Source organism: Mus pahari, chromosome 13, assembly GCF_900095145.1.
Source record: "Mus pahari chromosome 13, PAHARI_EIJ_v1.1, whole genome shotgun sequence".
In the NCBI taxonomy this organism is placed as follows: Eukaryota; Metazoa; Chordata; class Mammalia; order Rodentia; family Muridae; genus Mus; species Mus pahari.
Window position 1 is genome coordinate 32859203 of NC_034602.1, and position 15982 is coordinate 32875184.

The 15982-nt window shown below is 44.1% G+C and overlaps 1 protein-coding gene across 2 annotated transcripts in view; it reads right to left on the reverse strand.

The window, feature by feature from the left end:
* Nucleotides 1-1212: 1212 nt before the first annotated feature.
* Hs3st1 (heparan sulfate-glucosamine 3-sulfotransferase 1) overlaps nt 1213-15982 on the reverse strand; it is a 31873-nt gene continuing 17103 nt past the window's right edge. Inside the window, exon 2 of one of the 2 annotated variants that reach the window (XM_029545468.1) lies at nt 1213-3854. In XM_029545468.1, the coding sequence (XP_029401328.1) occupies nt 2813-3748 (936 nt within the window). In that variant the 5' untranslated portion in view covers nt 3749-3854 and the 3' untranslated portion in view covers nt 1213-2812. The remainder of the gene's footprint in view (nt 3855-15982) is intronic. The other variant, XM_021210991.1, reaches the window with a different exon arrangement.

Sequence of the window (15982 nt, forward strand, 5' to 3'; positions counted from 1 at the left end):
GAGAAGGTGATACAATTTTTCCTTTGAAACAGCAAATGAGGCATGAGCCCAACCCTATATGGAATGCTTTATTCAGCAAATCTTAGCTATTTCTCTAGAGCTCTCAGGTGACTGTAGCCTGGGCTCCAGTAGGTACTTCCTCCTCCAGCAGGGAGCTGTCTTTGTTAATAGGATTGGCATTCAACCTGATCAGGAGAGAACAAATACCATTTGACTCCTGCCTTACTGCATTTTGTTCTAATAGGAATGGCCATGGGTCTAATGCAGTATCCTCTGAACAGGGCTAGGAAGTGATTGGGTTTTTGCTTCTTAGAATGTACTGATGACTCACTGGAGTTTTATCAAAAAAGAAAAAATAAATAAAGGAAAGAAAGGGAGAGAGAGAGAGAGAGAGAGAGAGAGAGAGAGAGAGAGAGAGAGAGAGAGAGAGGAGAGAGAAGAATTAATGAATATATGCTTCCACTGGGATTCCTGCATTTTCTCTAGTGGTATGTGCAGAACTATGACTCCTTGAGTCAGTACTCTGTTCCCCCAATAAAGCAATGCATTAGATTTACATCCACTGATCACCTACACTGTGTTACAAGCATCTTCTTGGGCACCAGAGATCCCCACCGGAGCTTTCTGTCTGTCCCAATATCCCTGAGCAGCTTTGGAAACTTGATTTAATCTTTTTGGAGCCCCTCATTCTTCAGGTAAAGTCTCATAAAATACCAAAGGATATGCTGCAGAGGGAAGCACTCTGCATATCATAAAGTCTATGGAAATCTGCTATAAGTATATCTGGTTCTCTTTCTGAGGAGACAGTGGTTGATGGATAGCCCTAATGAGTTCTGAAGGGGAAGGCATCCTCTTCTACTCTTAGTCCTAGGCAGGAATGGGCTGTGGAACAGGTTAAGGTCAGATCAGGCTGGGACTGCTAAAATACAACCAAGTGACTCATTTCCCTAAGAAGACTGCTGAAAAAAATGTTGGTTTCCCCTTGCCCTTCCTCTGGCTCAAGTGCAGCTCTTTGGGTGGAAAACTTTTGGCATCAGGAAAGACATGTCAGATCAAGTCAGAAAAACACTACCTCTGAGTTTGACCTTTTTAGAGTTTAGATAGAGCTAAACAGAAAGAGAGAAAGAAAGAAAGAAAGAAAGAAAGAAAGAAAGAAAGAAAGAAAGAAAGAAAGAAAGAAAGAAAGAAAGAAAGAAAGATTACTTGTGCTTTATATGCAACCAGGCTCTAAACCTGATAGTGTGACCTTCAACAAGTGTCCTGTGTTTCAGGGCATATTCTCTATTCTTTGAACTTGTCAGAATAACGCCTCCATCTTAAGTTTGCTTGAGGGAAGTTTCAGAGAGTTCTAAGATGGAGAAAGCAATCCAGGATGCCTGCTTGTGTTTCATTCCCTCAGAACAAACCATCAGGAAATGGTTTTATTCTGCTCTCTTGCATTCTTTCCCACTGTAATGATCACAGTTTAGTATCTTTATTATCTTATCCATATTTATTACTATGGAAAAGATCTAGTCTATTTAATCATAAAAGATTGAATGTCAGGTATGTGTGACAATCCAGAGACTTAGAACTGGCTTTTGTGACCAGCCTCTGCTTTGTGGCTGTTCTAAGGAGAAGGGAAACTCCATTTATGTGAGCAGGTGCACCGGGTTCTGTTGTGATTTTTTTTTTTTCACATCTTAACTTCAGTCCTTGGGAGTTTTAATTTTTTTTCTATTCAAAACTATAAAGTTGGAGCCAATTTTGAAGTTATATCTCTATGAGCATGAAATAGAAGATCATAAGTGCATGTTGATTTTTCAGAAAACAAAGAGTGAGCAAAGGCTCCTACTTATTCTGCTCCTCATGCGAGATTTAGGCTGGACAGACACACACACAAAGAGAACTTGAATGTTTCTTGCTCTCTCTTAAGTAGCTTTGCAGAGGCCAGTTGCCCCCCAAAGTAAAGTTTACAGCTCCAAGATCATTCTGAAATCCAAGGATGTAAGCTTGTTTATTATGAGTTTTGTCCGTATCCTCTAAGACTAGTTGGATCTTAAGGAACCTCTCGCCAGTTCTCCTCTGTTTTTAATTCTCAGTGCCATTTTCTTCACTTAAAACTCATATGTGTTACACTGGCAGAGGTTAAACCCACATGAAGACTGGCAGAGGTTAAGCCCTCATGCAAGCTGGAAGAGGTTAAACCCATATGCAGGCTACGGGGGTTGAACCCACATGCGGGCTGACTCGAACATGAATAAAACTGCCACTTCCAAAAATGATACTCTCTCGGTGAGGAGGGAATTCAAAGTGCAATTAAAAACTAAATCTGAAGACCACAGTCAGGCATTAAAATTAAAAAAAAAAAAAAAACAAATTCAGAAAAGAGAGGAGAAAGGTCCATAATATCAATAATTTTTTTAAGCAGAAAAAGATTATAGATTTGACAAGGAGGGTGAAAATCAAAGAGCTATTTCGAATTGGAGGCAGGTTAATTATATTTAAAACAACAACAACAACAACAAAAAAGACGTCTCCAGAAAAAAAAAAATCTCTTATTTTTTTCAGTGCAATAGTTAAGTTCCTTCATATTATAGAGACATATACACAATGTTAACAACCATGAAAAACAATACAAAACGCCCTCCATTTAACAAGTAGAAAAATATAACTACTATATATGGCAACTGTGAATCTAATACTGTACAGAAGTCATTTGTGGGTTTTACAAATAAATTATAGCTTAAATGCCTTTTTAAAATTTTTTTCCTCCCCACTTCAGATGTACACCAGAAGTTACAACAGGAAAAGTCCCGAGCCTAACAGCAAATTAGTGCCAGTCGAATGTTCTGCCCACGAGCTTGAAAAATTTCTTATTTGGCTCATGAAAGTATTCGTGCAGTTTATCAAGTAGTTTGGGATCCACCTGGGGGTGTGCCCGGCCTTTGGACTCGTGTAAGCAGCGGTCCTTGCCACTGTCCCGCAGGCAGTAGAAGCCCTTGGTTTTGTTAAAGTAGAAGTTCGAGGCGTTGATCTGTGGAGAAAGCTTCAGGAACCTTTCGACCTTCTGGATCTCAGGGAAAGGGTCTCTGATGAGGCGGTCGCCATCCACAATGTGGATGTGGCCCAGCGGGAAAAAACGCAGCCAGTTCAGCATGTGTGCATGGTACAGGCTGCGGTTGAGAGCCTTGTAGTCCAGGTTCAGCCGTCCGTCCCGCATTAGGAGGTCCTCAATGGGTGGGTAGGGCTTGTGCTTCTGAAGGTGGTTGTACAACACCTGGGTGTAGTCGGACAGCACGCGCTCAGATGGGTCCCTTAGGATAAGCAGCAGGCGGATGGTGGGGTTCATGCTGTGGATTCTCTCAGGCACTTTGGGCGAAGTGAAATAGGCGGGTGTCTTCTCCACCGTGAGCTGGTGCGGGTAGGAGAAGGGCATCTGGGTGAGGTACCAGCCTAGGCCTTGGCTGTAATGTTCCTCCCAGTCAAAGAAATGGACCTCGTTTTCAGCTGCGGCAACATCAGGATGCAGGCTGAGCATCTCTAGCAGGGCTCGGGTACCACCCTTGCGCACCCCAATGATGATGGTCTGTGGCAGCTGCTGCGTGGAACCATTGGATGCTGTGCCTTCTCCGGTATCCTCTGGGAGAATAATCACCTTCCTCAGAAGCTCCTGCTGTTTGAGCCCCGGGCCAGGAGCAGCCGGGTGGGAATGCACAAGCTGGGGCTGGGCCACCAGCAGCACCGCACCCAGGAGCAGCAAGGTCATGCTGAACCACTCAGGAACTTCACTGGGCCACACGCCCCTGGATCATGAAGAAGCAGCTAGGCTCCCTCTTGATTACTGGAACATGAGTATCTCCAGGTGCCAATTACTAGGGAGGAAAAGGAGAAACTTTTAGCCCCAAGCAGATATGGAAGTTATCCAACATCTATAGTCCCGAGCACAGTCCTCACCTCCCTCAAACTCTCTATTCTATAAAAGAGGGATAACAAACATTTTCTGTAAAGGACTAGAGAATAAATATTTTTGGCTTTTGGGACATATAGTTTCTATGGCAACGCCAATTCCAACTGTGCTTTTCTGGATCTGAGGCAGCCACAGACAATAGACAGAGGCAGGGGTGTGGCTGTGTTTCAATAAAACTTTGTTTGTGGACACAAAAATTTGAATGTCAAACAATTCTCATGTGGTATTAAATATTACACTCGATTTTAAGATTTAGTTCGATTGTGTGTGTGTAGTGTGTGTGTGTGTGTGCATGTGTGTGTGTGTTTGCAAATATTTGCTCATGAGTGCAGGTGGCATTGGAGGCAAGGAGCCTATGATTCCCTCTATAGGCATTTGTGAGCCCTCTCGTACTGGGTGTTTAGAAGTGAGTTCTGGTCCTCTGCAAGAGCATTATGTGTTCTTAACTGCAACAGCCTTTCAACTCTAGAAAGCATCTAAGGACTATCTCCCTCCTGTCAGCCTCTGGTGATATGGAAGCAGACTAGCTTCTGCACATCCTGTCTCCCGCCAGGGGTTTCGATTCCAATGAGGTGGATAAGCCCATGTGGAGAAATGAATGAGTAGTCCAGTGTTAGCCCCAGCATCAGACTACGGTGGGTGCTTTGTCGAGGACACTGTGTTTCTCAGGTTTGGGTCTGGCCAACGTATACAGACAGATGTGACAGGAAGCGGAACTCATCTCTGCCACAAACGCATTACACCTGCAGCTATACCCTTGCAATAAGAACAGGTCTGATCAGCCACAAGTCTGGGTGGGAGGAAGGACAAATGACCCTGGCTCCTGAGCAAGAACCGATGGCTAGGGTTTGATCGCTGGGTTTGGGGATGGTTTGTTGAGTTTGGCAGAGGAAAATGTGTGTGTACCAAAACTGCAGGCAATAGGCAGCAGGATGACTAACACAGGCCGGAGTTGGATGTTAGGTTGATATTATATGGAGAGATGCTCATTCATTTGCCTAAAACCATCATTGTAAAGTCATCACAACAGAAGACATTGAAGTGTGCCTAATGGGTTTAAAAAGGCAACATTATCAGAAGAGCGCAAAGCATAAAGTGGCTCACAACTGGCAGAGTTCATTGTTATCACAGCCACACAGTGTGACATCAGAAATCAAGGTTAAGATCACCACCAATTTATAGCTTATGATCCTAAAATATAAGGACACAGAAATGTCATAATAATTCATTTTAAAACCCAGGGCCCAATTTAAAAGTTCTAAATGGAGAACTTGTATGCTGGCAAACTTCCTCCCTTCGTTGCTCCTCTTTTTTAAACTGCATCATCTGTTGTGATAATGTCCTTGCTGGACATTGACTGTTGGCCTTGATCTAGGGACTCACACAGACAAAAAGCTGTGGTTGTCGCTCCGAGAAACAGACACACAGGAACCATGTTTGTCATTCTCCAACAAAGGAGCAGAGGCCCTGGCTTGCTTTGGTCATTCGCAAAGGTTTGGAAAAGTCACAGGAAGGGGACTGTAGGGTTTCTTCAGTCAGTGAAATGTTTGCTTCTTCTTCATATCAAGCTTATCATTTACTTGACCATAGTGCATGGGTAAAGAACAAATTCAGGGCCCCCAAATTTGTGGTCCTCAGACACAAGGATATGTCATTTACAGAATGTATGTTAAAAGCATGAGCCCTGGCTGGAGGGTGGCTCAGCTGTCAAACATGCTCTTCCAGAGGAGCCAGTTTCACTTGTAGCTCAGCATGGTGGCTCACACTTGGCTGTAACTCCACTTTCGGGGAATCTGAAGTCTCTTTTGACCTCAGCAATCACCAGATACACATGTGGTCTACATACATACATGAAGACACAATAATCATATACATACAAAATTAACTAAGATAAAGTCAAAGCCAGAGCTTGAGCACTGAGCCAGACAGAAGTCTTTAGAGAGTAGCAAACACAAAGAAAGATGGGCACATGAACTAGGAACTCTGCAAAAGGGACTGGAGGTCAGGGAGGACACCCCTGGGGGAAGGTGTTTATGGAGGGTGTGGCTAAGCAGTGTGGGTTGAGTTGGCAAAGGGAGTGAACTCAGTGTGATAAGATTGCCTTCCTCAAAGAAAGGATTCAGGAAGCTTTACCAAAGATTTTTTTCTTCTTCACTGTTCAAGGGAATGGAGCCAACGAGCCATCTGTACCTACTCGGTACATGTTTGAGGGCAGTTTGTCCAGAAAGGTCAAGGGCAAAGAATGAACCACAAGTGAGACATGGGTGGCACTAACTCTGACATGCTAGAGTGCCTCACTGTGTGTGGTGGCCACAGCTGTCACTTTCTTAGAGTTCTGTCTTTGGAATCAGGACCTCGAACAACAAGTCATATGATTCAACATTCATATGACCAACACACAGGTACAACCGAAATCTGTATTATCTGGCTGCTCATGCTTTCTCTGCCTTAATCTGAAGTAAATTAGTCACCACAGGATACGCCTGAGACTCTTCCTAACAGGGAATTACCAACAAACAGCAGAGAAGATGCTAAATATTGTTTGTCTGGAATGCTGAGAGAGAAAAATAGTCCTATTGTTTATTCACTACCAAATGGTCAGCCCTGAAAACATACAAGCAATGTACAGGCTGAGAGGGTTTTAGTTATGGATATATAAATATAAATAAATATATGTATATATACATATTAGTTATAATTATACATGTGTGAATATATACACACAAATGTGCATGCAACAACAATTAACAGAAAGAGACCATGAAGTTGAAAGACAGCAATGTGGAATATATTGAGTGTTTTGGAGGGAGCAAATGCAAAGGAAAAATAATGTAATTATATAATAATATCAAAAATAAAATAAAAATTCAAAACCAGACATTTAGGCATTCAGAAACCCCTTGTTTATTTCTGCTTTCTAATACATTTATTTATGTCTAGACCCTTTTCATTATAAAGCTATTGGTGTTATAAAGGTAAAGCTGACTAGCCCTACACACACACACACACACACACACATACACACAAACACAAACACACATTATATATATATATATATATATATATATATATATATATATATATACAGACTACACAGTACACATAAGAAGAATGAGAAGCATTTCAACCTAGAAAGCTAGAGCTACACTGCATAGGATTTTTAATCTCATTTCTTTTTGGAAACTATTTTAAGCAAGAAAAATATAACATTATAGCACAGAGGTTATCATTTTTGTATATGTATATACATATGTATGTATACACATAAAATCATGTATATATATATATATGCACATGTATGTACATACACACATAAAATCCTGTATGTATATGCACACATATGCATATGCACACATACAGAGAGTGCATATGTTTATATCTAGATACGCTATACAAATGTCTTTCATATCTAAAATATATACATATGTATATGTGCATATTACATGTGTAAATGCATAGCATATATGTGGTAACATAGTAACTCATTTATTTATAGAACATATATGCACACAGTAATCTTATGTTTCTTGTGTGCTTTGATAATTCAGGCTCTCATTGACACAATCAGATTTATTTGGCCTTTTACTCACGGGAAAGAAAAACATCTGCAAGTCCACAGGAACCTGAAAACAGTCTCTGGGTTTCCTGACCTTGACAGTGGGTTTTCAAACAAGGAAGAGAGTCCTTTTGGTTTTGCCTTTCATTTCACACTTGAGGAGACCCTCGGGTGACTTGGCTATAGCCAAATTGAAACTTTTGGCCAGTGAATTCCAGTCTAGAGACCTGAGGGCTATTATAACTCTGCCAAGCAGGTGATCTTGATATATAGCAATGATAGTGAGGGGTGGGTGTTCACAAAGAAAGACCCAATGTGATATATTCAGCTACAAACCCTTAGCTCCCCATTCTAGAAGTCAAATATACACAGAGTACATTGGGCAAGGTATTAAACCCATTGCTTTCAGGCAGTAGATGAACAAGAAGATCTACACAGCCTGTGAGACCAGGCAAGGTATCTTGCCTCTTGTGAGTTTAGATGAACTGACTCTGACTCTCTGCCGAAGTCTGATCGTCTGTGAAATAAGAGTCTACCCCAAATGATTCCTTTGGAACTTAAATGAAGAAGTGTATACCAGGGAGATTTACCTAAGAGAAATGAGTCACATTTGTACTTTAAACTTTGTTAGAAGCCACCTGAGAGAAATCTTATTTTATATGACTCATTGTATACAAAATGTCCTTGTTCCCGAATAAAAATCATAATAAAAAAATTAATGAGCAAATTTTCAGTATTTTTACATTAAGTCTTGATTAGCCTGTGTGTGTCTTTCTGACAATAGCAGTTCACTCCCTGGCCCTGTGTAGCCTGGGGCAACTGAAGTGGGTAAGGAAAGAAGGTTGGGGAAGCTGTAATTCGTCACTTGACACCTTCATAGAGAGGTCCCCTCCCAACCCGCAAAGAAGTCCCTGAGCAGGAAAAGGACAAGGAAGGCAAGCCTGAACTTGCAGGTGACATAAATACATTCATATTCTTTCTGCTGATAACTTCATTATTCTCCCACAGGAAATAAACCAGGTGACCTTGAACACAAACGGCTATCTGAAAGCTCGGAGCTGTCAAGGGCACAGACACAGATTATTCCAGGCACCTGGAGCTGAGGCCAGGCACCCTGGCAAGAACATAGACATCAGCTCCAGCTTCTGTTGGCACCAGGCTACGGGCTGGCAGCTTCACACATAGCATGCCTGCCGTCTTGACAAGGAGCCGTCAGGACAGCTAGCATTGCTCAGAGGATGCGGTGCTCAAAGGAATCAGAGGTTTGTCAGGAAAGTGTGAGCAGAGCTGGAACCCAAGTGGAGTCTGAGCAGGAAGACCCAGAGCCTGGCCATGCCTCTCACTTTTTCCCAGTGTCTGGGATTAGTGTGGCTGCTGGAAATCAAACCTGGGTGCTCAGAAAGATCAGAAACTCTGACCTCGTGCCTCTAGCTGCATATGTAGCAGAAGATGGCCTAATCGGCCATCATTGGGAAGAGAGGCCCCTTGGTCTTGCAAACTTTATATGACCCAGCACAGAAGAATGCCAGGGTCAGGAAGTGGGAGTGGGGGGGTAGGGGAGCAGGGGCAAGGGGAGGGTATAGAGAACATTCAGGGGGAAAAATTGCCATTTAATAAAATGAAAGAAAGAAAGGAAATGCTCTTAATCACTGAGCCATATCTCTGCCTCCTTGGTTGGATTCTTAACCAAACTGTGTGTGTGTTACAGGTCTTTTGGGTTGAAGTCCTGTTGTGTAGCCAAACCCCAAATGGAGGATTATAAAGACTCAGACTGGCTAGCCTGACAAAATTAAACCTCATATTTTATAGATAGATTATTAAGCCCAAGACGGAAGCCATCCTTCTCTCTGCTCCTTTAATCAAAGAGACTGTTTTATGTGTGCTGGGGTGACACACTAAGAACTGGAGGCAGCAGATACCCTCCCCTCCCCTCTCCATCTCCCTGCGTTCACCCCATTACAATACTGAATACTAAGTAGGGAAAACCAAGTGTCCACAGGCTCTCCCAGAGGGTGGCCTCCGTTGTTCTTTGAATTCAGACCAAATAGCTCAGGCTGGGGACACCCTTACTGTGGGACCCGCATGCCTCTTGGGCTTCAGTTTCTTTCTTTGCCAAGCTCTGGTCACACTAGCTTCTCCATGCATCATACTTCACCAAGTTCATCTCAGCTTTGGACTTGGCGCTTATAGATCCTTGTTTCCAGAATGCTGTATGCCAGGCTTTGGGAACCTGTCTCTTTCTTGCTATTCAGATTTTCTTTCACCTCTGAGCTTTCCTTCAATGGTCTTTTCATTATCCAGTTCGAAAGGCCCCATCCATTGTACCAAATCACATCTGCCCTCCACCTCTCCATCCAGGCCTGCACACCACTGACTCTCTTGGCAGTGACTAGTTTTCCCCAAGATGCTCACCCCAGAGAATGGCATTATTCCTGGCTCACTGTAGGGGGCAAAGACTATTTCCTCTATGAACCTGTCAAATGCAGGGGCCAGTAAGGCCAGTGCCTACAAGTTACAGGAAACAGATTTTAATTTAGTAAAAGGCAAAACATAACAGCCTATTTATTCATTGGAAAGACTGCCAAATTGCCATATCCCTCCTATTACTAGAGAGTCAAGAAGAAGCCAGATGTTGAAGTGGGGGCGGGGGTTCATATTGCTCAGTGATTGGACAAGCTCACCCAGGAGCCTAGAAAACATCTTCATTAAAAAGGAGGGGTAGCTATGAAATAACCCTTCAAAACTATTTTAATTTTCTCCTTAAGTCTTTTTATTACATAATTCACACTATGATGCAGACTCCAAATGTGATTTACTCTAATATACCCTTGTAGTCTCACCAGTAGAGCATATTAACTATCAGAGGACACATGCAAAATATTTCACAGGACAGTGACATCCATGTTAATCTATCCTCAAGATACCTTCACAGTCCTGCCACCTACCATGAGCACACAGACAGCTCAAGCATGCTTCTCCTCTAGGGTAAAAGGCTCTGAGATCTAACAGAAGAGGTGGAAAGGAAAGGGTTATTTGCTGAGCAGTCACTGCGTGCAGAGGACAGTAAGCCCAAGAATGAAGATCTTCTCTAGAACCTCCAACATCACCACCAGCAAGAGTGCTTGTTTTCATTTTATTTCGTATTTCTAAGCACTGAAAGGGCATTAGAGAATAGTGAAGGTGCAAGGAAGCTTTGGTAATTGGATAGATCCAAATGGGAACTCTTATAGGAAGTACTTAGGAAGTAATCCCAGATAAGCATAATACCTCTTAGGTATTCAGTGCATCAACCCCCTGCTCTCCAGGAAGATATATGGGACCACAGGTGTGAGTGAGTGAGTGTGTGTGTGTGTGTGTGTGTGTGTGTGTGTGTGTGTAGGAGGTAGATGTTATGGCAGGAGAACGAGACCTGGAGACAACAGAACGAGACCTGGAGACAACAGCATTAAGATTAACATGTGAAAGAAACCAGTTAGCTGGGAAGGGCTGGAAACACTTCCTGACTGGTGGCAGATGCTATCAGCAGAAAACATCCAAGAGAAGCCAGACACTCACACACACACACACACACACACACACACACACACACACACACACACACGACAGAGACAGGTACAACGCAGAAGAAGTGATGAAAAGCCATGATCCTCCTGTCCCATGTTCAATTCTTTATTCTTAGACACAGGACCTGGGAAACTTCTGGGAGTGGCCTAAGCCTTGGGGCCATTCCTATACAAACTCTACCCAATGAGCCTAAGCCTACCGCATGTGTGGGCAGTCAGTATTAGGTCATTATCTTTGCTAAGCGTGCAACACAGTGAGTGTCTAGCACGCAGTAGGATCTCAACAAACATCAATGTCCTGCTAGTTTTGCCCATGACCGTTACGGAAGTAAGTTATTAAGGTTAATTAGCCACCTCAAGGTCACAGAATCAGGAAGCATCAAAACTATTCTTTAGGGTCCTTGTCCAAGGCTCTTGCTTTGCCTTTGCCCATCTTGGAAGGGAAGTTTCGCTGTGGACAATACAAGTATACTCTGGGTAGAGGAAGAAACTCCTGAAAAAGCCAGAGAAGGTGGCAGAAGGCACCGGCTCTAATAAACTGCTGTGCCAAAAAGGCTTCTTTCAAGTCTCCCATGGTGATGAGTGATTTAATTTCCTGGACTGTACTGAAACCTGAGTAGAGACAGTTTGAACAACAGGCAGGACTGTCATTTTTTTTTTTTTTTAAATACAACTAAACTGGGCAATTGAAAGCATCAGGTTATTTGTTCATCCTGAAAAGTCAAAAAAACGTCTTCACTTTCATTTTTGCACAATGACTTAAGAGTCTGTTGCCACAGTGTCAAATTTCCATCCCTGGCAGGGCCTCTTGGAAGGCAAGGCCTAGGAAACAGATTCAGTCTGTGCCTGTCAGTCTGTGAAAGGACATGGGTATTTCGAGACCTCCATAAATATTTATTTTCTCGAAATTGCCTCTACATGACACTCCTCAGCCAACGCTGACATTCGGTTTTGTTTGGAGTTATGATAATCGCTGAGAGGTAGGATGAAGTGGGAAAGGGCTCAGAGTAGGAAGGACTGAAGGACAGCTCACCTAACGTTAATTCTTGTTCTTGGAGCGCATTCGCTGTCTGAGCTAAACAAGTCAAAATGGGCCCAAGTTCCCTTCGAAATGATTCACACTCTTGGAATGCGGCTCCTCCAAGCTTTCTGAGTTCCCTGGAGTCCTCCATAATTCGGGAAGGTTTCAAATCCACAAAAGGCTACCTGGATAATGAACACTGCCAGATGGGGTCCAGGTGAGGGTGGGGCTGGGTATCTTGGTGAGGACTGGAAGGTATCCTGCTGCCCTTGCAGAACCAGAGAGCTCTATCTCCTGCCATAAGGAAGTTGGAGGTCAAGCAACACCACAGCATCCACCCCCTCCAGGTACGAGATTAGAATGCAAGGGCCCTGAGGAGGCGTTAGAAGGAAGTGACTCCAGCTTTTTCTCCAGCACTCCGGGCTGTTTGTCACACACTATCTGAAGTACTGCAGCCATGGTACTCTAAAAGTATGGGGAGAGTTGTGAATTCTTGTGTCCTTAAGCTCTCAGGGACACCGAGGAAGAGAAATCCTTCTCCGTGGAACTGGCCTGGAATCTCAGTGCCCACAAGGATTCTCAGTGCGGTGGCCTGAGGAGGGGCTGTCCTTTGTTTCCTTTGTTAGTTTGTTTCCCCCCCCCACTGGGGTGGACTTAGCTGGTTTTTAAACCCAGGATTAACAACAATCCTGGTACACAACAAAGAGAGATCAGTCTGGCCACAGAGGTGGAGTTATTCCAGGAAGATGATAGATAACAAGAAGTTGGAATTAGGGAGAGCATTTCTAGCCAAACCTTAGGTTCCTCCCTCAGCTCTGGAATTTAAAACCTGCAGGAAAGCTCTGAAACTCTCAAGAGCACTGACTATATATATATATATATATATATATATATATATATATATATATATACTATTGTAAGGATTAAATAAAATAGTATATATGGGGCGTTTAGGACACTGTTCATATGGCATGCCTTCAAATCATGGTATCTAATTTTATCCCTAAAAATGCTTCGTGGTATAAATGGGATCTAGGGGATGATAATTAGTCAAATGCATTTGTTCGTGAGCCAAACTGCTGCAGTGACTCAACCAGACAGAAGCTCAAGGAAGAAAGGACAGTGGCACACAGACAGGATTAGGCTCTCTGTGTGAGGACAGCACAGAACAGGGTCTTGCTAAGACAACCGGCCTCCCACCCCCAACAGAAGTGGAACAGCAGATGCTAGTTGCTGCAGCTCCGGAGAAGGGGGGGAGACAGCGTTCCTTCTCCGTGTGCTTTATGTTGGGCACAGAAGGCAGCAATGACCTAAATAAATCCTTCATTAGACGCAGAAACACAGCGGCAGAGGCAGCATACCCGGCAGAGCCCTGTGACAGGAGAGCGAACAGGGCCGCTCGTATTACCACGCAGCTGAGGGGAAATGGAGCCGGCCAGCAGACTGGAGGCTGGAGCTGGATGCTGCAGCAAGGGTGCTCCAGCTGTGCCTCAACCTCTGGCAGGTGCTTTCTTAGCTGCAGGAAAGTTCCTGCGTAGGGCAGAGGGTCAGTCCTCAACCCTGCATGTGGCCAACACTCATGGGTTCTGTATATTTTCCCAGAAATGCCAAGGTAAAAATGGTATGATAGGCACAAAAATCCATGTACCAACATCTTTACCTTTCATGGTACCTACTCACAGAAAGAGAAACTGAGACAGATAAAGAGCGAGAGCCCCAAAGTCATGCACCAAGATGCTACACAGAGTAGGGTAACATGATGCCCTAGACCAATGCCTACGAACACAAACCCCTCTGAGCACAAATGCCTATTAACACAAATCCCTTAGGATCTGTGTTGGGCAAGGGAGAATAGAACAGTTTACGTGTGCAAGGAACTATGTGTAATGCAAAGCAAATTCTTTGTCTACTTAGACCCAGCTCAGGAGAGGATTTGTCTCATTTCTTGGGCCAGCTTTAAAGGAATGTCTTGTCAGTATGTATCCTTTGATGTTCCATATGGTCAGCATATGATGGTCAGCATCTTTGAGAAGGAATTTGGTTTAGGGGTGGTCATGCAGTCAGGGTCCTCATCTGAAAGGACGGGTGTCCTAAAGGAAAAGGGAATGAAGAGAGTTCTTTAAGTGTCCAGCATGTGCGAAGACAAGGAAGAAGGAAGCTGTCCAAAGACCAGGAACCAAACCATGTTAAGCACCGAGTCCTCAACACTTAATCTTGAGATCTCACCCTCCAGGATAGCGAGCAATGGGTGAGCACATGTCTCTAGCATCTGCTTAGAGCAGCCTCACTAGCACACAGCCCTCGGGGGATGCAGCGGAACGAAGCTTTTTTGCTGGAAGCACTTCCGCTGCATAAGCACAGGACTGTCTGCCGGATCCAGGCAGATGACATCACATAGGAAGTCAGGTGACTGTTAGGGGCTGTGGCAAGTAAGAGGTGCACATAGTCCATCTGAAGAGGTAGCTGCTGTCACCTCGGGCAGATGTCCTCCAAGTCTAGGGACTGGAATGATCTAATACTCAGGGGTTTCCAGATCCAACAGTGAATATTCATCGTCTTTAAAGAGTTCTTACTCAAGTAGAAGACACCCATAAAGGAGCTAATAACAGAATTTCTGAGTGAACAGGAAGAGAGTCAGCAAATAAGAGGCTCCGATGGGAGAGACTTGGGAAGAAGCAGGGCGTGCCTAGAGGGAGACCACAGGTCAGGTGATGCCTGGCCACAATCATGGGGGAGACGTAGGGCTTGCTCTACAGAACGCACAGCAGGGCATTCGTTCTAGGTTGTTTGTAGCAGAAAACAGGGGTAGGTGTGTGGGGAATCACATGCTGTTAGTGAGAGTTGGTGGAGATGAACGGTCAGGAGCTTGGGTGCTCCACGGTGTCCCCAGTGTTCAGTGTCAGCAGTGTTCTGAGTTTGAATTCCTGCAAGGCCACGCATCATCAAATAGATTCCCACTTGGGAAAAGCTACTGAAAAATCTTGGAAATTTCTACTCAAAGATTTAGTATACACGGGTGCTTGATTTATCACAGACATATAAAAACAAGTATTTTGGCCAGACATGGTGATACATCCTAAATCCTAGCGCTTAGGAAGCAAAGGCAGGAGGACAGGGCTGCGTAGTGAGATCCTGTCTCAAAACCATACAATAAAGCGAAAGCAGCTTTTCATGGCCATGCTTCATCACTGACAGCGGAGTTGTCCTGACATAGCCCTGCACATCAAAAACGCATTTAACAGGTACAGCCTATGGAGCATCCCCGCCGAGCGGCTAGGTGCACCAGTGTGTTGGTGGTTTCCCTGGTGATCTCACCTGACTTGGAGGTGCAGCAAGGGCATCACCCCAAGAGAGAACGATGCCGATGCCAAGCATTGTTGGATCAGGAGCTACTCCAAATTTAAAATTAAAGTCCAGTTTCTGCTGAACGCACAGTGCTTCCTCGCCTTAGTAAAACTGAAAATCCTATGTTAACAGCACAATGTATCTGTACTGCCAAGCACCGTGAATAAACCAGAGAAAGAATTGCACCAAATACACAGCCCAACCACAGGCTGGAGACACCGCTCTGTGTACGAAACACTTGGCCTGCAAGGGGACCTGCGTGAACTGCATACTAGTGTTCCAACAGTGAGATAGGAGGAAGAGAGAGGAGACTTCCCAGAAGCTCAGAGGCCAGCTGACCAGATATGTAAAACTACAACGCCCCCTCCCCCCAAAAAACCCAGAGTTATCTTGATCCTGTCTCAAACAAGGTGGAAGGAAGCTTGTGGACCTTAGGTGGCACCCTGACCTCCACATTCATGTGTATATACACACACACACACACACACACACACACACACACACACACACACACACACACACAGAGAGAGAGAGAGAGAGAGAGAGAG